This window comes from Sebastes umbrosus, chromosome 5, assembly GCF_015220745.1.
Source record: "Sebastes umbrosus isolate fSebUmb1 chromosome 5, fSebUmb1.pri, whole genome shotgun sequence".
Lineage (NCBI taxonomy): Eukaryota > Metazoa > Chordata > Actinopteri > Perciformes > Sebastidae > Sebastes > Sebastes umbrosus.
In genome coordinates, this window is record NC_051273.1 from 32,850,725 (window position 1) to 32,870,909 (window position 20,185).

The 20,185-nt window shown below is 42.2% G+C and overlaps 2 protein-coding genes across 2 annotated transcripts; both read left to right on the forward strand.

The window, feature by feature from the left end:
- The first annotated feature begins 3,257 nt into the window (after positions 1–3,257).
- Positions 3,258–5,708, forward strand: LOC119488527. The gene is made up of 3 exons (XM_037770262.1): positions 3,258–5,149; positions 5,339–5,414; positions 5,549–5,708. Exons 1-3 carry the CDS (start codon positions 4,423–4,425, stop codon positions 5,706–5,708), a joined length of 963 nt encoding a protein of 320 aa, XP_037626190.1. The 5' UTR covers positions 3,258–4,422.
- A 221-nt stretch (positions 5,709–5,929) lies between these two features.
- On the forward strand, positions 5,930–10,897 carry LOC119488528. Its single transcript, XM_037770263.1, has 6 exons — positions 5,930–6,290; positions 6,405–6,515; positions 6,680–6,757; positions 6,865–7,975; positions 8,210–9,366; positions 9,681–10,897. Exons 1-6 carry the CDS (start codon positions 6,209–6,211, stop codon positions 10,742–10,744), a joined length of 3,603 nt encoding a protein of 1,200 aa, XP_037626191.1. The 5' UTR covers positions 5,930–6,208; the 3' UTR covers positions 10,745–10,897.
- Positions 10,898–20,185: the final 9,288 nt, after the last annotated feature.

Genomic DNA, 20,185 nt, shown 5'->3' on the forward strand with positions numbered 1-20,185 from the left:
GTTTCCTCGTCTGTTTGGAAGTGTAAATCATCCTTTCACTGGATTTTGAAAAAAAAACCTTTCTTGTAAGGTTACCTCCTTGGAGTACAAATCTGATTCCAGCTCTCTTAACGTACTATTGATCAGATTTACGTGTAGGTTGTGGAGATGGAAATGATCCTGTGCTATCAAGAAGTGTGTATGCTTTCAGGCGGTGGCCTGGGTGTGTTGTGCAAAGGTGAGAACATCCTTCTTCTCTGAGCTATTTTCTTCCATTTCTATACTCAGTTTAATGCTTTTTTTTCCCTTCCATTATCCTCAACCCCATTTCCCGGCAGAAAAAGGAAAACACATTTAAGAACATCAAATCTACTCGTCTGAAGGTCTGCCTCCATGCTCTCTCTAAAGCGGAGCGATGCAATGTGCCTGTCGGAGGTTTTCAAATCTGGGACACCGAAACCATTTCACCCGTTTTGTTTCGGAAAAAGGTTTCCTTGTGTGTGTGTTTGGTACTGTACTTTTAGTAAAACAAAATCTGTCGGTTGCCTGGCAGTTCTAGTGAGGTGCATGAACTGTCTGATGAACTGAACTGAGGAGGAAATGCAGCCACACTTGGTGAACAAGTGAGAAAGAAAACATGTTAAAATGATGAGAACCTTTCAGTCGCTGTGAGTTTATAGGTTGTGTCATTATAAATGCAATTTGTCAGGTGTAGTGCATGTTTCACACGCACCATCTCACAGGCCAGAAATATTCTGAATGACCAAAAAACTGCATGCACATTAGTCAGTAAGGCCTATAGCAGTGGTTCTCAACCTGTTTTGGGCTAGCGCCCGCCCTATCCATTATCCAGGTCCCCTACTGCCCCCCATCAAATAAAATGTAGGCTAATTGTCTTCCTAAATATTAATGTTGATTATTATTATTATTATTATGTAGATTTATTATTTATTTAATTTTCATATTATTATTATTATTATTATTATTAATATTATTATTATTATTATTATTCTGTGTTATATCAATCAAAAAGCATGTGATGAATAGAAGAGATATTTATGTGTTGCAACGGCATACTTGCCAACCTTGAGACCTTAAAAAAAGGGAGGATTTCAACATGTTCCATTAGGTTCACCAGCTAGTTGCTAACTCTGTCTGTCTGCTGTTTGGCTGCACTGGGCAGGTCGTGTAAAGTTGGTCTTTTCACTGAAAAACAAAATAATCAATAAGCTGAAAGATGCGTCATGATGAGTCATTTTCCATGAAAGCATCTTAACCTTTACTTGAACGCCTCTCACACACCTATTACCCATTGATCCCACATAAGTCACACACACGCATATACACCAATCAGCCATAACATTATGACCACCTGCCTAATATTGAGTAGGTCCCCCTTTTGCCGCCAAAACAGTCCTGACACATCGAGGCATGGACTCCACTAGACCTCTGAAGGTCTGCTGTGGTATCTGGCACCAAGCCGTCAGTAGCAGATCCTTTAAGTCCTGTAAAATTGCGAGGTGGGGCCTCCGTGGATCGGACACAGATGCTCCATTAGATTGAGATCTGGAGAATTTGGAGGCCAAGTCAACACCAAACTGCGACACACTGTGTGTTCTGACACCTTCACTGTTTTTTTCCATCTTTGGACCACTTTTGGTAGGTCCTGACCACTGCAGACCGGGAACATCCCACAAGAGCTGCAGTTCTGGAGATGCTCTGACCCAGTCGTCTAGCCAGCACTATGTGGCCCTTGTTGTCAAAGTCGCTCACATCCTTACGCTGGCCCATTTTTATCTGCTTCCAACACAAAGTTCAAAATGTTCACTTGTTGTCTAATATATCCCACCCACTGCCAGGTACCATGGTAACGAGATAATCCATTTTTTTTTCATTTCACCTGTCAGTGGTCTTAATTTTATGGCTGATCAGTGTATATATCTGCATACTCGATACTACATACCCATCAGTCTGAACCCGTGTTGTGTTCTTCAGTTTGCTTTTGTTGCCTTGGTTTTTTTGTCATTTGTTACACAAATGGTAAGGCGTGACTTTCTCCTGGAGTCTGTACATCCCGGGGGACCCGTCACTCCTCGAGAACTTCCCATCCCCTGATGCAGAATGCGTGCAGACTGCACTGATGCTTGCTTGTAAACTCATTATTTCAGAATGGAAGGTCCCATCTGCCCCCCCCCACCCACTATAAATCTTTGGCATAATCATTTTGGTAGACTGGCCGTGCTGGAAGGCCTGTCATCATATAGACTCATGAACAGAGTGAGATGTTTCCTTTAGAAATGGGAGCATTACCTTTCCAACATTAGAGGTCTAGATTAGGGTGTAGGACTGTCAGGGACTCCAGGAGTCAATTCCAATGCTCTTTGTCACTTTTATTCCCGTAGCAGTGGATTGGCCTGCACTACATCTCATCATCATTTGGCATCGCTGAGTGTGGAAGTACGCAATTGTTTGGTATTGTCCTGTGTCTTTATTTGTTTTACGTCCCTATTTTTTCTTTCTTTCGTTTGTCTGTCTGTCCCTAAACTGTTTCAGTTGGTATACTTGTCTTGTACAAGTACCGACATCAATTCTGCTGGTTGTCCTATCACCAGATATTTGTCACATGTACGCTTGAAAATGTTTATCTAAAAATGCAAATAAAAATGTTAATTGTAAATTAACTTGCATTTATAAAGTGTTATGACCACTTTACACTACATGTCAGCATTCACCCGTTCACACACCGATGGTTCAGCCTTCAGGAGCAGTTTGGGGTTCAGTGTCTTGCTCAAGGACACTTCGACCCGCGCGGCACCCGGGGATTCTTTAGCTAAAGCGCCCTAAACACGTTTCCATTCATTCTCTATGGTAGTGCTGAACCACTACGGATGCAATATATCTTTGGCCGCTATTGTTTGTTTGGCGCCCTTTTTCCGAGGAGAGGAGTTGTTGTTTCCTTCGCCACTCTGTCACTGTTGGTCTGGATGATCTACACTTCACATCGACTTGAGCTTGAGCTACGCTGTGTGGACATTACGCCAAACGGTGAGTTATATTTAGATAAATAAAGATTACCAACATGTTACTATAATGTATCCTGGCGCTGTCTGACGTGTTCTTGCTTGTGTGAGCGCTATAAAGTTAACGTTAGCCGTGTTTCTCCCGTTTATTGTGTCGCCGCGGTACTTTCGGATGAATTACAAGCTAACGTAACATTATTAACAATGAACCAACATGTTATTATAATGTATCCTGGCGCTGTCTGACGCGTTCTTGCTTGTGTGAGCGCTATAAAGTTATCATTAGCCGTGTTTCCTCAGTTTATTGTGTCGAGCTGCTGCGGTATATTCGGATGAATTACAAGCTAACGAAACTTAACATTCCTTAGGTTGAAAGCATCACGTTGTTAGTTAACATTAATGTCTAATGTAGCGTTAACTACGGTATATCAGCAGCTTACATCAGCAGTAAGGTTAGATATAACGTTACTCTGGACACACTAACGTTACTTTACATACACACATTGACAGAATGATAAATGAACAAGCTTCATATGAATCATAAAGTCGTCGTGTTTGCACTTAACGCTACGTCGACTACTTTCAGTCTCCGTTGTATAACGTTGCTGTTGTCACAGCATGTACTTATACTTAAGGTTTTTAATGCAGGACTTTTACTTGTAGCAGAGTATTTCTACACTGTGGTATCAGTACTATCACTGAAGTACAAGATCAGAGTACTTCTTCCACCTCTGTTAAAATGAGAGAACACCAGAATATTGTTTATTAATTGAGAACCAATGTCTCTGAGGGTTTTTCATACTTTGTCATGTTGTGTACAACGTACTATTCATGCTTAATTTTAACACTTATTATATGCTTCTATACCATATTACAATTTTCAAAATACTAAATAGGCCACGTTTGTCTGAGCTTGTCAAAAGCAGAATATATCAAATATAGTCTAATGCATGTCTGTTTGGGATAGGAAAGGTGAATTGAATGCAGGGCGTTGCTGGATAAGACACTTCACACTTCAGTGTTACTTGAGTCAGAATCACTGGTTGGGGGTGGGGGGGCTGAGCTCCCTTCACCTTCAAGTTCTTTCCCATGGGTAGTTCAAAGCATTTAACCCATGGGGGGGGGGGTCTATCTTTGAAGTGTAAATAGTCTGCCTCAACAACCAGAGCTCATCGTTAAGACATACACAAAGGCAGGCACTTAATCAAGGTACTATACAAAGTAGTAAAGGTAATATTAAAGTAAAGGTATTTGATATCATTTTTTTTTCTTCAAAACCCTGATAAATACAGTGAGAATATGTAGACAGTAAAGGGGCTAGAGCTGAGATGTGAACCTCCTAATTCCTGCTCTCCCTTGAGACCCTCACTATTAACATTTGTTATGAAAACAATGCCTGTCTATAACATATTAATAGATCAATATGCTTTTCTTCATTACAGGTAAAATGCAGAAAACTGTTTTTTTCCCTGGGAGAATGAGTGTCACATTCCGCAAGGGACCACTTGGATATCTCCGTCAGGATCCAACGGATGCAGCCAAACTCCTTAAAGACAACCCCTCTCTACAGGACAAGTCTGCACCCGTGAAGGAGGAGCTGGTCAGGAAAAATGCACTGTCTGTGATCATTTTAAGAGGAGGGAATGCTTCAGATAAAACTGAGGTGGCTGGAGAATACATCCTGCAGTTTGGGAAATATAAAGGGAAGTCCTTCCGCTGGCTCCTTGAAAATGACATTGGGTATACCATCTACCTAATCAAGAACCAGCAAAAGGAGGAGACTGCAGGAGTGTTCATGGCAGGGGGGCACAGCAAGGACAGCCTGCTGTCATTTGTGAGCTATGCCCTCAGCTTTCAAGAAATCCAGTCTCTTCTCAATTATGAGAAACAAAAGCCAGTTGTGACAGCAGCAGCAGCAGCATCAGCATCAGAGGATGACCAGCTGGTTGGTTTTGGCTCTCGTGCCAAAAGCACCTGGAGAGAGATTTGGGACAGCAGGGATGATGGCTATGCAGCCTTTATTATGAGGAAAAGCTGTGCTCCAGGAACAAAGATGCACAAACTACAAGTGTACCTGCAGAAGAAGCTGCCCTCCCCCTCTGGCTCCTCTCTGGTGACACATGCCTCACAGGCCCCTGCTGAAGCCATGGGTGGGTCTTGTTTTCCATTTGTTTTGTCAAAAAAATGTATATGCTGTCATGGTATCCAGTGTATTTTAGTACACCAAAGGGAGTAAACTTCGTCTTCCATTATTTCAGTGGTGATTTTATTCATACTATCCTAAGTACAGTAAAGCCATATTTTTAGTACATTCTAATTCTTGTCTGTTTGCATCACAGTGATGGATGAAGATGAAGAGCTGGAGAGAGCGATGCTGGGTATCTGTCCTTCCAAGCAACATGTGCAGAGCTGTGAGTAAACATTTGTTGTCTTATATTGGTTTGTTTCTACTGCCTGAAGATTCAAAATAATTTACAGTTCAGCCTGTTTAATATTAATTGTGTATTCTATATAGTTTATATTTAATTGTTTTTGTTTGTGTTTTACAGCTGTTTCTGCACCATCAGCATCAACTGCCAGACGACAGGCTTCGGGAACAGAAAGAGGTTCTTAACCAAACAAAAACGTCCTGTCGTCGACAGAGACTCTGGGACCATGAATTCTTATCCCAAACCGAAGCATGACATAAACCGTTCCTTCTCATGTTGACCATGTTCTGGTCATGTTTGTGTTTTGCTGTTCAACTTGTTGTCCTAGTGACTATGAATTGATTCCAGTCATGGCGAGGGTAAGTAGCACTCTTTATTCCAGTTTTTAGACTTATATGATGAATATATATATATATATATACATATATATATATATATATATATATATATATATATATATATATATATATATACATATATATATATATATATATATATATATATGTATATACATATAGGACTGCTGTGGTTACTAACACTTGTATGCATGTGTTTGCAGTGTGCCATGTTGCTTCCCCTGCTTAGGCTAAATTGTAATGACTGACTACTAAATATTTATCCATACAGAACTAAACTGCATGTGTATGAATGAAATTCTTTATACTTTAATGTAACAAACAGTCTGTTTAACTATATAAGGCTGAGATAAGCAGGTGAAGTAAAAGATGGATAATGTATGCCTTTACTAACACCAGTTTTTTTTATATTGTCAAAATATAAATGACTGACAAGATTTTTTCTGTTGTAGTACCATCTGCTACACTGTCCACACCAACTGAACTGACGGGTTCACAAGTAGATGGTAAATGCATTATATTTCTTTTTATCCATTTAAACCTTTCTGTCATATTCCCTCTGATTATGTCCGTTATAAACCAATAATTGATTACTTTTTGTGGTCCTTATCTCCTTGCAGCCCCTGCTCTGCCGATGGTAAAGAGACCTGTGCCCCTTCCTCAGGAGCTGATGTTCCTGATGCCAGAAACACCAGGACCCTTGCCAACAGAGACAACTGTCACTGTTCCAGGTGTGTATTATTTTAACTGTATTTGCATCTTAAAAATATCCATATGTAGTGTCCATCGGAACTGTTCTCATTGATGTAAATCAGATACTGGTGCACAATGTCATAGTCAAGTTTTTTATTTATCGTACTGTGAATAATAATGAAATGTTTAATATTCTATATAGTGTCAGAGGCACTTCCGATTTCTCCTGAGACGTCTGCAGAGCCCATTCAACCGCCGCTGCAACCGCCAAGAGCTCAAAGTAAGTATTTGAATGTTCTTGATTTGGCTGTGTGCGTGTCAAAGAGATAGAATCAAGTCAACACACAATCTTAATAATTTGCTATGTCTTTCTTCTTGCCTAACCAGGTCAGCCATTACCCAGGCCATCAGCTGTCCCCAGCTGTCCTCCTCCACAGCTTCCTGGCTATGACCATGATGTCAGTCAGTGGAACTGTTCACAGCAGCAGAGGATCTGGATGAAGACAGAGCTGGAATCCCTGGGTCTCTGGCCAGGCTCCATTCCTGTGCGCAACCCCATGAAGATGCTGTCACTGTGGCGTCTCCCTCCCCAGCCAGAATTAATTGACAGCATCTCTGATCTTCCATCCCCAAAGTACTTTCAGCTCCATCCCTTTTTCATATGGAAGCCAGAGAATGACAACTTGATGGCGAGGCTGAGGAACAACGACACTCTGCCATGTATTGAAGGTTGTGCTCAGCCTCAAGTTACCTCTGCAGGTGTTGGTAGGCCTCGTGTGATTGTTGGCATCACTGGACAGTACTACCTGTTGTCATCCAGGCTGTGCTGCAAAGTTTGCCGGAAGAGGTGGTATGCTGACAACCCACTGTGGCTGGAAAAGCTTCCAAAGAGGTTCACAAACCTGTTGCCAGCAATACTGACCTACAAAAAGGCCATCTGTAAATCGGTCATGGACGAGCTCAGACGCACAGGTAACTCACCCACCGACATGACAAAGCAGATCATGGAGATGATGCACCTGAAATACGAACGTGCTCACCTGGCCTACCTCCTCAGCTGCCAAAACACCATGGATGGCGAGGCAGGGAGGTATGACCAAAGAACCATCACTCAGTTCATAAGACAGGAAACCAAGCCAGCTCCCTTCGGGGACTACGGGGATTCAGATGGCTGGAACGGGATCTCTGTGTCTGCACACTACCTGACTGACTGCCTGCTGCATGAGTATCAACACCAGGAAGATGCCATCAAAAACTTTCTGCAGGGCACCTTTGGACAGGCGTTCCGCTCAGACCACACACGGAAAGTTGCCAGAAAGGTCACCTTTTCATCCGGGACCATGTCATCATATGCGGTCATGAATGAGAACTGGATGATCCTTTCATGGGTGATGGTGCAGTCTGAGACAGAGAAGTCCCTCAAGCCCCTGTACGAGGGACTAGCACACCGCTACAGCACTGCAGGCCTAGAGAAGGCACAATACCAGTGGGTAGACAGGTACGTTATCATCAATATTTTTTTCTATTATTGGTGACATGAACAGCTCATAATCACAACTTACATTGCTTTTCATATTTCATATTTCCAGTTCGATGAAAGAAAATCCCTTTGCATTCATTCAGCTCATAGGAATAATTATATTGTCATGAGTGAATACACTGGACTGCACATAGTGATTGATATGACTGCTTTAACATTCATGGCTATATTTGTCTCCATTCTTTCTTTCAGGGATTGCTGTGCAGCGTTTAAGGTGGCAGAATCTTGTGCAGGAGAGCATCTGAACTGGGATGCTTGGAGGACAACTGATGCCATTGTTGCTGAGGCCACTTCTGGTAACCTGCTGAACGTCTGTGCATCACGATCAGACTTCAATACAAACATGACCATCAAGCTGGACTTGTTCCACTGTCTGAGGCGGTTTCTCCGGGAGTGTGTGTCAGAGCACCATCCTCTGTACAGCTCTTTTGCCCAGTTTCTGTCTGCAGCCTTTTCTGTGGTGGACCAGGAAGACCTGCAGAGGCTTAAAGACGCCTATGCCTTCTGTGGAATTCAGCCTGCCAACCCAACAAAGCCACACACTCGCGAGCACTGCAGGACCAGAATTCCACTGCCTGAGGAGCTCATCAAGAGAGTCGAGGGAGTTTTCCAGCACTTTCACCTCACGTGTGATCCAAATGGTGCTCCTCTCTTCAAGCCCTCTATGCTGAAGACATGGCGGATTCAGCGTGTGCACATCCTGCGAGGTTGCCTGAGTGATCCTGAGGTGGAGGGTGGGATCTTGTACAGACATGGAGGAACAGTGCAGCTGAATCATGTGAAGGGTGAAGGTGCTAGAGTTCCTGTTTGGATCCCCATCAGAGGCACATCCCAGCAGGAGGGATACCATTTCCACCAGGCTCAGTGGGTCACTGGAACACGTGTCTCCACAGAGCTGTTTCAGGCACAGGGGATGACAGGGGTGGCGCGGTGGAATTACCAGCGTCTGGTGGACTTGAAGCAGCCGGGTGTCCACCTCCCAGCTGTCTTTGATCCAGCGTTGATGGCAGAGCTCAATGCAGTCTCTGAACGGGTGTTGGGGCACGTGAAATATCCTGCTTTTCAACCCTCTAACAGAGACACTGGAGAGAAGTTTGGCCTGGAGTATGTTGAGCCTGGTTGCCGCCCAGTTCCTCTAGACTGGGACAAGCACAGGAGCAAGACCGACTCTACCACAGACCGGAATCCACCTCCGCAAAGCAGCCAGCTCACTGCCCAGTCTGAGCCTCTTCAGTCATCCTCCATGGCACCACAGAAGCTGTTTCAGTTTGCTGCATGCCCTCCTGCTGACTTGGCTATAAAACCAGAAGTGACTCCAAGTGCAACTCCCGATCCTCAGACAGAGCCAGGTAAACATTTGACAGACAGACAAAGTACTTGACAAAACTTCAGCATCAGTAACTGGATTTCAATCATATTTATTTAGTAAATACCTTAATAGATGTGTTGCATCTTTCTTTTCTTAGAGATGAGACAATATGAGGGCCTTATTTGATGTGTTAATGAATCTACTTTTACATAAACATACCAGTCAGCCATGAGCCATTATCTAAAAAATCTGACAAAGTATAAAATGTTTTCACCCATGCGAGTGTATGAATTGGGGTTTTCCCCCTTCTGTGTGCCAGAATGATTTATTGTACTCCGTCTTTTATTTTTATAGAAACCACATCTCCGCCATCTCTGCCCCTGCTGTCCTCCCCAACTGGAGCTCGCACTGGACCTGTGAAGACTGGTGGGAGGGTATTTGTGTTGGACCACAAGCGCTGGCCTGCCCCTATGAAGCAGGTTATTGACAACCTGCTGAACAAACACCGTGGGCAGAAGGACATGCTCAAGCTTGTGGACCAGGACTATGCTGCTCTAGTTCACAACACCTGTACAGACCCAAACAGCATGCTCCACCCAACTACCAAACTACATATTTCACAGTACGTAAAGCACCTCAGTAAATTATTAAACACCAGCTCCTCTTTAAACACCAGCCCCGAAAAACTGCAAGAGAGGCAGGAACTCTGGCACTCTCTGTCAGAGGGCAGTGAGACTACCACTGTGCCGGTTGTTACCATGCCTGTTGCAGTTTTTAACCCACCTCCACCTGTTCAGACCCTTGCCACACCTCTAACGCAAGCATCAATTGAGAAAATTGTTCATAACATAATGGAAATCCAACAGCAGCACCAACACCAGCCTCAGCAACAACAACCACAGCAAAAGAAGGCACACACAAAAACATGTCTTTCCTGTGGCCAGCCAAAGTCGAGGTATGAGAATGATGGTTCTTCCATCCACTTCTTCTTCCAGCAAGGTCCTGTCAGATATTTCTACTGCTCCACTAAAGTTTTCAAGGCTTATGGTGCTGAAGGTCTGACAAACCCCAAAATGCCCTTTCAAGACTTTGCAGCTACAAAGTTCTTCCAGCAGGAACTGGACGCCACAAAAAAAAGGGTGGAGGAGCGAGGACAGCAGAAGAGGAAAAGGACTGACTCCCCACAGACAGGTCGCAAGTGTCGGTTCTGTAAGATGGAACTGAAACAGGGCCCAAACAGTCCTCACATTCACACTGGATTCCCTGGAATAGCAGGGAAGTACATTTACTGCCCTGCTAAAGTCTTTTCCCTCTACAAAGATCAGGGCATGGAGAAGGAGATGACCTGGAAGGAGTTCCAGGTGTCTGCTTTTTATGAGAGAGAAAAAAAGAGATGGGAAGTTGAAAGGGGAAAATGAGAGACAGCGAGGGGGAGTGTTTTACCATGTGATCACGTCTGTCCGGGTCAAATTGATCACTATAAGCAGATTATTTAAACAGCATTTGCATAGTAATGATTCTGTCCCAAGCTTTTTGATCCATATTTTATTTATTTGTTTTTACCTTTATTTTATTCAGGGGGAGGTTCACTGAGGGCAATGCTCTCTTTTTCAGGAACGCCCTGATCACATTCACACAGTTACACATTCACACCTGGAAGCTGCCCAGTACAACCACAGTCTGATCTGCTGGTCACTGAGCAACTCCACTGGAGCGGTTGGGGGGGCCTTGCTCAAGGGCACCTCAGTGGTGGTAATGAGGGAGGGCCACCACTGCCCCATATAAGCGGTTTATCAATGTAACTGTGATCACTGTAACCGGTTTCCACTGTATATACTGTATATTTTGCTCATGTAAATAATTATTACATTTATTATATACAATATTATATTTACTTTACCTTACATTTTTGTGTGATATATGTGTGACCTTGCAATATGGGCTCTGTTGAATATTTACTGTTACAGTTGTGGTTAATAAATACATTTCATTCACTAATGTCTACATGTCTCATTAATAAATTAATAATTTATAGTGAACAGTAAAGTCTCTAATTGAAGTAATTAAGTAATTGCAATTTAAATGTTACACATAGGAAGAAAACTCTGTAATATAATTGGTTAATAGCTTTAAGTAAGTCAAGAACTTGATATAACCAGACTAGTCTAATCTAATGATAATCAGAAGAAGTAAATAACAAACTTGATTCCCAAATAGCTCATTATCTTTGATAATGTATCACAGACTTTGTACCAAGTGGGATTCGAACCAGCTCCAGATAATCATTCTTAAATATTCAGGAGAAAACTGCTGGACCAGAGCTGCGTTTTCAGCACCTTGGACAGCGTTAATAAGTCTGCAATTTCATTGGCTGTCAGTGTATGCCACCTAAACGTGACTTACCTAATGATAATCAGAAGAAGTAAATAACAAACTAAGGCTCACATTTCTTGATTCCCAAATAGCTCATTATCTTTGACAATGTATCACAGACTTTGTACCAAGTGGGATTCGAACCTGCTCCAGATAATTATTCTTAAATATTCAGGAGAAAACTGCTGGACCAGAGCGGCGTTTTCAGCACCCTGGACAGCGTTAATAAGTCTGCAATTTCATTGGCTGTCAGTGTATGCCACCTATACGCGACTTGCCCCCGCGGGGGAGCCGGGGATTGAACCACTGATCTTCCGATTGGTGGGCGAACCCACTGTACCTCTGAGCCACAGCCGCCCCCTTATTGAAATGCAAACCAGTACACCGCTCATCCTTCTCCCATACATCAAACTCAGCGTCACACAAATGAATGGTCAGAAAGCAACACATTAACTATCCCAATCCTCATTGACATTGCCTCGTTTACACAAAGAAAATGTGTAAAAAGTGATGTCGTCAGAGGAATTTAAAAGATGCCATAATTGTATATTGTATAAATCTTACATATAGTGACTTAAAGTATGAATTAATTATGTCTTACACCACTGACTCCATGTGTTGTCTGCTGACTTTGCCATTCCTTGCTACTAGTAGATGGATTAAGCGTCAATGAATGTGTCGATGAGGTCCTTCTTATCCCTAAAATTCATAAACATGATTTCTTCCACACAGTGTAACTAAGCTTTAGGACTGTATTTTTATTTATTTATTTAGCTCTATGGTATTGTCATTGTCTGAATCAGGAGCTAAAAAGAAAAAAAGTCCATCCTTAAGATAATAATTGGATAATATTTTTGATCAAATTTATTATGTTTTTGTTTTTTTATTCTACATGGTTTAATTGTGTTGGTATTTATGCTTTGGTTTATTACAATGGGAGCACTGTAATTTCTATGTTTGTGTGGATGAATAAAAAGAACCTTCAACAAATTACAGCTGAAATTATAAACGCAGGAAATGAGTGACTTGATATTAATTGCTCTCTGAGTAAAGAGACAGACAGTGTTTAGCTCAGCTTTCACTTGGCCGGCTCTCCGGTGAGGGAGCCAGTCCAAGGAAAAGTCTATTAAAAAACTTTGAAAAAAAAAAAAGGATGATTCAGCTGGTCAAGACCCCCAGAGTTTATAGTACATGATTATATCCAGCAGACACCGTGGTACACCGCCAGGCCACAAACCGGCAACTCTCGCATGCTTTTATCTCCCGGTCCCTCATCCCCGTCTGCTCAGGAAAGCCGCCGGTACATGAAGGCAGGGAGGAATGATCGATGTTCAAACTTTAAGGAGAGGACGGGCGAGGGGTGTTCCAGCTCGGCCTGACATTGATCCCTTCCCCCCTGAACTGTGGCGAGTTGAACGGCAGAGGAGAGGAACGTGTGTGGGATTGTTTGGCGGAGAGTAACCGGCCGTCGAAGGGGAATAATACATCCAGCTCTGATTCTCTCCGTTTTTATCCTTAACCTCCTTCTCCTTGTCTTTAACGGAATCGAGGATTTGCTTCGATAAAGACACACAACTCCAAACATGGGGATGTTTTAATTGTTCTTCGCTGTTGTGTGGACACTAGAGGGAGATGAATTCACAGCACAGGTTGGTGGAATGGTCTGCAGGAGCGCACAGATGCACACGCATGATGGAGGCTCACACAAGGAGCCATTAACCCTGTTTAACTGCGCCGCTGTCCATGGTGTTGAATATAGAGCCTATACCTATGACGAGTAATGCACTGTAATTCGTATACATGTATATCCCACGAAATCATGAAACCACAAAAAAAAACAAAAAAACACTTGACTTTCACCCAGGAGAACGGTCTTTGTGTCCCGTGTGAAACCAAAAGTCAACTTTGATTTATTTGTCACGTAACTTCTGTACTTAAGGAACGCCACTTCCATAGTTATTTTAACCCAAACAAACCACCACCTTTTCCTAAACCTAAGTAGTTCTTTTGCCTAAACCTAACCAAGTTGTTTCCTGTGAAAATGGAAGGTTATTTTTAAAAGACTGCATGCTTGTAATGCGTGGAAATGTGTTGCTTGATGTTTGTAGGAGAAATGCATGTAAAATGAGGAATAACTTTTCATAGCCAAGTCTGCAGATATGAACATTAATAAGTCATTAATAAAGGGGTCATGAGTTTCCCACTTTCTTTCTAAAAAACGTTTTTACAATAATCCGTCAAGTCTATAGTTATACATGTTGAAGGTCCCATATCGTGCTCATTTTCAGGATTATACTTCCTTTATTTTCCTCATACTGTCTGCCTAAATATACCTGCATTTACCCTCTGTCGCTCCGTTTTAGTGCATTTCGATGGAATTGCAACGGAATTGCGTTGCTAGGCAACAGTTTGGGTCCATGTTTACTTCCTGTCAGCTGATGTTATTCACATACACTGCAACCAGGAATAAACTGGGACACATTTAGAATGTTTACATTTAAAACTGTGAAATGGTCTAAATATTGTATATTTGTGACATCACAAATGGACAGAAATCCTAATGGCTTGTTCCAAACGCACAATTTCTGAATATGGGCTGTGTGTATTTCTATATTGAGCATTTTGATAGTATTTATAAAGCACTTAAACCTGCTTTATAAAATAAAAGACATGAAAATCTAAATTTTTACAATAAAGGGGACCTTTAAAGGAATAGTTCAATATTTTGGAAAATACACTTATTCACATTCTTGCTGAAAGTTAGATGAGAAGATCACATACCACACGTCTGTACAGTAAATATAAAACCACAACCACCTGTCAGTGTAAAATAAGGGGAAACAGCTAGCTTTGCCGCACCTCTCAAGCTTACTAAATAACACATATTTTGTTTGAGCATTCAGCGTGGCAGCCCCGACCCTCTGTATCTCTCTCCCGGCAGAGATCCGCAACAACGCCATATCCACAGACTCATTCAATCCTCGAAAACTCTCCTCTTCACCCAGGACATCACTCATCAACAACCCCATTATCTGGATATATTGTGCTTTTTCTGTACTTATGTTTAGTTGCTTTGTTTTGTTTGTCTCAGTAGTATTATCATAATCTAAAACTAGAAGTGCACTCGGAGAGCGCAGACCTCCGCCAAGGCAGGTTTCAACGTCGCGGGACTTCAAGCGAGGCGTTTCAGGCAGGTCAGGAGCAGTGTTTCTGTGGGGGAGAGTAACTCCCTTTGGCATGGACTTTGTAACTTTTACATGTAAAAAAAACAAAACACACTAAAGGAAAGGGAAAGGGCAAAAACGCATAATAGGTCCTCTTTGACTTTTGTGATTTTCATTACGTATTCCAAGACTTGAATTCTCCATGTGAAAAACCCATCAATGCCCTTCCTCAGACGGTTATTATACCAAGTATTTTCATCAGCATCACGAGCACATGAGCATAAAACAGCATGGATTGCAGCCCAGCAGTTAGAGACAGGAGCTTGCGACTTAAAGGTTGCCAATTCCAGCTTGGCTGCCTTGGAATAAAATCTCAGCTCTGAGTGGGAAATGTGTGATATTGTTAAGATAACACACTCATTTAAGAAACAAAAGCAGGAACACGGTGTGTTTTTTTGCTCTGTATATGACCACGAGCAATCATTTCAGGTTCACAGCGTACGGCATCAAATACTTATACCGCTCTTTTAATCTCAGTTTCATAACCTTTACTTGCTCTGTTGGTTGAGTAATGCTGCTGCTAATGCACCTCTTTGATGTACAGGGAGGTAAAGCCATCTGAGCTCAGCCAGAGTCTGCTTCTAAGGGTGACTTTAAGTTTGAGGCAATTAATTAATTAAAAAAAAGCAACAATAAGTAGTCCTTAGAAGAGAAAATGAAAGTAGAGTTGATGTATGTTTGTATTGGTGCATTGCCTCATGGTGACTGAAGGTCATAGTTTACCCACCTTTTATTTACTACATCAGTTATGAAGACGGAACACTCTGTCTCTGTCTCTGTCTCTCTCAGCCACCAGACAGATTTTGAGTTGTTGCTGAAAAAAGAGCAAGCACAGAGCTGACACACAGGCTGCCCGCTGAGCTGAATCAATTCCAATTGACTCAGTTATTTGAAGTCCGTGCACTCCTTCCTTCTCCGTGTCATGCGGCTAAGTCTTACGAGCTCTGTATGTGCCGTCTCTGTGTGTTTACGTGCACACATCTGACTGTGTTTATATGCAGCCGATGCTGACATGTGAGTGTAGACTGTGTGTGGTTGTCTTCTATCGGGGACTACAGTACATTTCGTTCTAAATTTATCTCAGTGGTTCTCAAACTTTTTACACCACGTACCACCTCAGAAAATAATTGACTCTCCAAGTACCACCGTTATGACCAGGGGTGGGCAACTATTTTTCCTGGGGGGTCACATGAGAAACCCAGATTGTTGCCGGGGGCCAAACAAATTCTGTCAAACGTAACATCTATTTCATCACTACATTAATTTATAGAAAACATACTGCGCACTTATTTTTCAGCATTTATTATACTGAAAATCACTCCAAACAGCATATTATTAAGAAAATTACATTATATGCAGGAGTTTTTGAACCGTACAGGACTGACTGTTTTGGGTAGTAATGTATCCATTAACAAAACTTAACAAAACAGAGAATCCCCCAGCATGCCAAAATATGAAAACATGCACTGCAGGTCCAAAAAGCCCTATTTTTCGGGGTAGGGAGGGTACTGTACACTGTACTGTACTGTACTTTGTTATTGTCATCTACAGTGGTTGTTTGCATAAAAACACACAATTCAAATGATTATAATTATTTAAATATTTGCTTTGATTAAAAAAATCTTGTCCAGCTGCTTAGATCTAGTGTTAGGAAGTTAAACAGGTCATAATTCTCTCTCTAATATCTGTTTTATATTGATGTGAAAACATCTCCTTCAAACAACTGGAGTTATTCAAGCTTCTCACCAAAAACAATATTTTATGAGATTTCATTTGAACACATCATGATAACGTTGGAATTTACAATCGCCCAATAGTCATTTTTCCTCAGCCGACTTTGAACGTCTCATAACAATAACTCTATGGCACCTCCGTTAACGTTCGTATCTCCGGTATTTAGCCAGTCAGGACTGTGCTGCCCACCGGCTGCTAACAGCTAACATTACTAACTCTCCTTCTGCTGATTTCAACACAGGTTTGTTGTTCACAGTGTCGCTTTATCAGGGAAAAATAGGGTGGGCCTCTCAGGTTTAGTGGCGCCATGCTGTCGAGCGCTTTTTTCTCTCCTCACCGTGGCTCCGGTCCCAAACAAACTGAAACATGATACAGCGTGCATCCATTGTGCAGTGTAACTGTGGGAAAGCATCAATACAGAGGAATCAGTAGTCATAGATTCCTTCGCGTACCACTAAAGAAAGCACGGTACCACCAGTGGTACTTTTACCATAGTTTGAGAACCACCGTTCAATCTGATAGGAGTATATCTGTATAGGGTAAATTATTTTAATAAAAGAATCATTTGGCAAATACACTTTTTCTCAAACTGAGACGAAAAGGATGGAAATCAATCTTATTTGTGTGTATGGAGTTGGAGTCAGGACACAGTTAACTTAGCTGGACTAAAAGTCTGGAAGCAGGATGAAGACAGCATGCCACACTCTGTCCACGGTTCCAAAATAAGCCCTGTAGGCTTCTGAGGTGGAGTCTGGGAAGGTTTTCTTTATTTCAAGGTTGAAGGGTTCAAACTTAATTTAATATAATTTTTCAACACTGGATTACAGAATGAAATGAAGTTGTAGTTTTTATGCTACATACAAAAAACAAACTTTTTATGGTGGAGTGTGGAGGAGGATGTGAGGTTGAGGACTCTCTCAGCCTGAGGAAAGAGGCTGCTCTGTAGTCTGGTGCTGTGACAGACTGGCAGCAGGGTGAACAGGCTGTGGCTGCGGTGGGTATTGTCTTTTAATGTCCTTTGGGCTCTTGCGCAGGCACCGAACATTTGTAGTCTCATTTAAAGAATGCCTCGTATTTGTTTGACAGACAATTTGTGAATTCATGGGGAGCAGTTTCTTGATGAACAATAATTTGTCCATCCTTCCCTCAATTCTGTGAAGCATATCTGGCTGCCTGTTTCTCCCTGCTTAAAGTCTTTATGCTAAGCTAGGCTAATCAAGGAATGACTCCAGAGGCCTGTACTACGAAGCAGGATTTGGTGTTAGCGAGGTAACTTCAGGGTTAACCCTTCAGGGTTTTCCGTCCTACAAAGCTGGATCACTTCTTATCGGGGTAGATCGCCATGGTAACTGATGCTGAACAGCTAACCTGCTCCGGAGCAGGTTATGTTCCAGATAAGAGATCATCTCATATAAAAAGCACCTCCTACTGACCAATCAAATCTCAGTGCGCAGATCGTATGGTAATGTTACACAAATACGGAGAAGTTACAGTCATAATCCAGAGTAAAAACAACACAGTTTAAACTGACAAAAGCAGGAAGGACAAAAGTCAATACGATATTTCAGATATGTACTCTACATCCATGGATATGTCAGATTGGAATTTAAACAACCGTTAGCTTTCAGTGTTGAACTATCCCTTTAAAGCTTATTTGAAATATCTTTACTCATTCTTTTCTAATGCATTTATTTTGGGGGCATATGAGGGTTTTTACATGTTGGCGGCGTTATGAAACTGTTTGGTTAATTATGGTGGCTGCTGTCTGCACTCAAACAGAGGGAGGCTTGATTACTGGAGAGGCTGTGTGTTTGGCTTCCACACAGCACTGAAGGAACACACACACTCACAAACACACACACACACACGCACACACACACACACACACACACACACACACACACACACACACACACACACACACACACAGTCCCGAGTCAACATGCCACTATTATCCATTTTGGTAAACACTTGAAAAACAGGTGATCACCCAATCTGCCACTGGTATTACACAAATCCACTTGTTAACTTCAGTGACGGGCTTTTGCTATACACGTCACAGTCAAATGAACCGAGCTGAACGTCTGTAAGTACAATACAAACACAGCTACTTTTGAAATTGTGGTTCTCTGAAGTAGAACTATAAGAAGTTTCAACCTCCCAACTTGATTTTTTTCTACATTTTCCTGGGCCATAAAAAAATATTTCAAAATAGTAATTTGGCTTTGGTCTGGACATTTACTAATGCCTAGCTTGCTGTCTTGTATTTGTGAGTCTTTTAGTGGTTTTCACACTAAATGACTGACCGGCGACAGGGGTCACACACTACAAGATCCTTCACCAGGATGATTCCCCGATGAGGTCTTCAAACTACGTTTTGTCACAAAAACACCCGCGAGAAATACACGGTAAATGACGCGAAACCATGCGCAAGACACGTGTTCACAAAATAGCCTGTTTCCGCCGGTTTCCACACTATTTTTTACTATTTATTCCTTGCTCTGTGTTGCAAATGCAAAACATACAGTAAGTTCCTATTCTTACAGGCCCCTTCCCCAGGATTCCCCTCAACCTGTGTCTTGTGCTCTCATTGGCTGTAGCTCGTGGCCTGAGTCCCCGACAGGTCCAGATATTTAGCATGCTAGATAGATATCTGGAATGTGTCTGCGAGGCAGATCACTTCTGGCTGTTCGGAATGGGCCGACGGTTTGGCCCCTGAAATTGCTGCTTGCAGAGTTGTTGAGACGCGCTCATCACTCGTTGACTCCGGGGAAGTGAAGAAGAGTTGTGTTGTAATATCCAGCATCCTGCAGCAAAAAGTGAACTTCAGTCAATGGCCCGCTGCGGACGACATGCTCAAAACATGAATCCCGCCCCCGCTGCTGCACGGAGCACTATCGCTTGTTTATTAATATCGAAGGTGTCTAAATTGCACCAACATCTGCACATCCATGGGGTCCCCTGCAATACATCTGCCAAGTGTGAAGTTAATCGGGTGAACGGTTCTCCAGATATGCAACAGACACACACAGATGTAGAGATTCCTTGCTTTATACTTAGATAAAGTGTGCCACCAATTTGGACTGCACATTGTAATCGATATGCACCGGCAATCTGCGTGTAATTAGCGACTGATTTACTAAGGCAGCAGCTCATTCAGTGACTGGCCGCCCTCTAAATGCATTCTGAGAGAGAGCAAAGGAGAGCTCACGAAGTGCAGTTCAGAAAGCTCAGACCAGAAATCTAAAAGCATTCATAATTAACGACATTCCAATACATTTACTAAGGACGCACTCCAAGTTTGAGAAAATGATCTAGTATTGATAAAAAATGCTTGTAATCTTTATTAGTAGAAATGTTTGCAATTATAGCAGTGGGAGTCATTAAACAAAAAGAGAAAATCAAGTATGTAGATGTTTTGTGATAAAAAAAGAGTGCTGCAGTGCAGCTCAGTGAACATCGAGCTTAAGTCTTGACAAACCTCTTAAACCTCTTAAAACATCTGTTTGTGCATTACAAATTTACCGC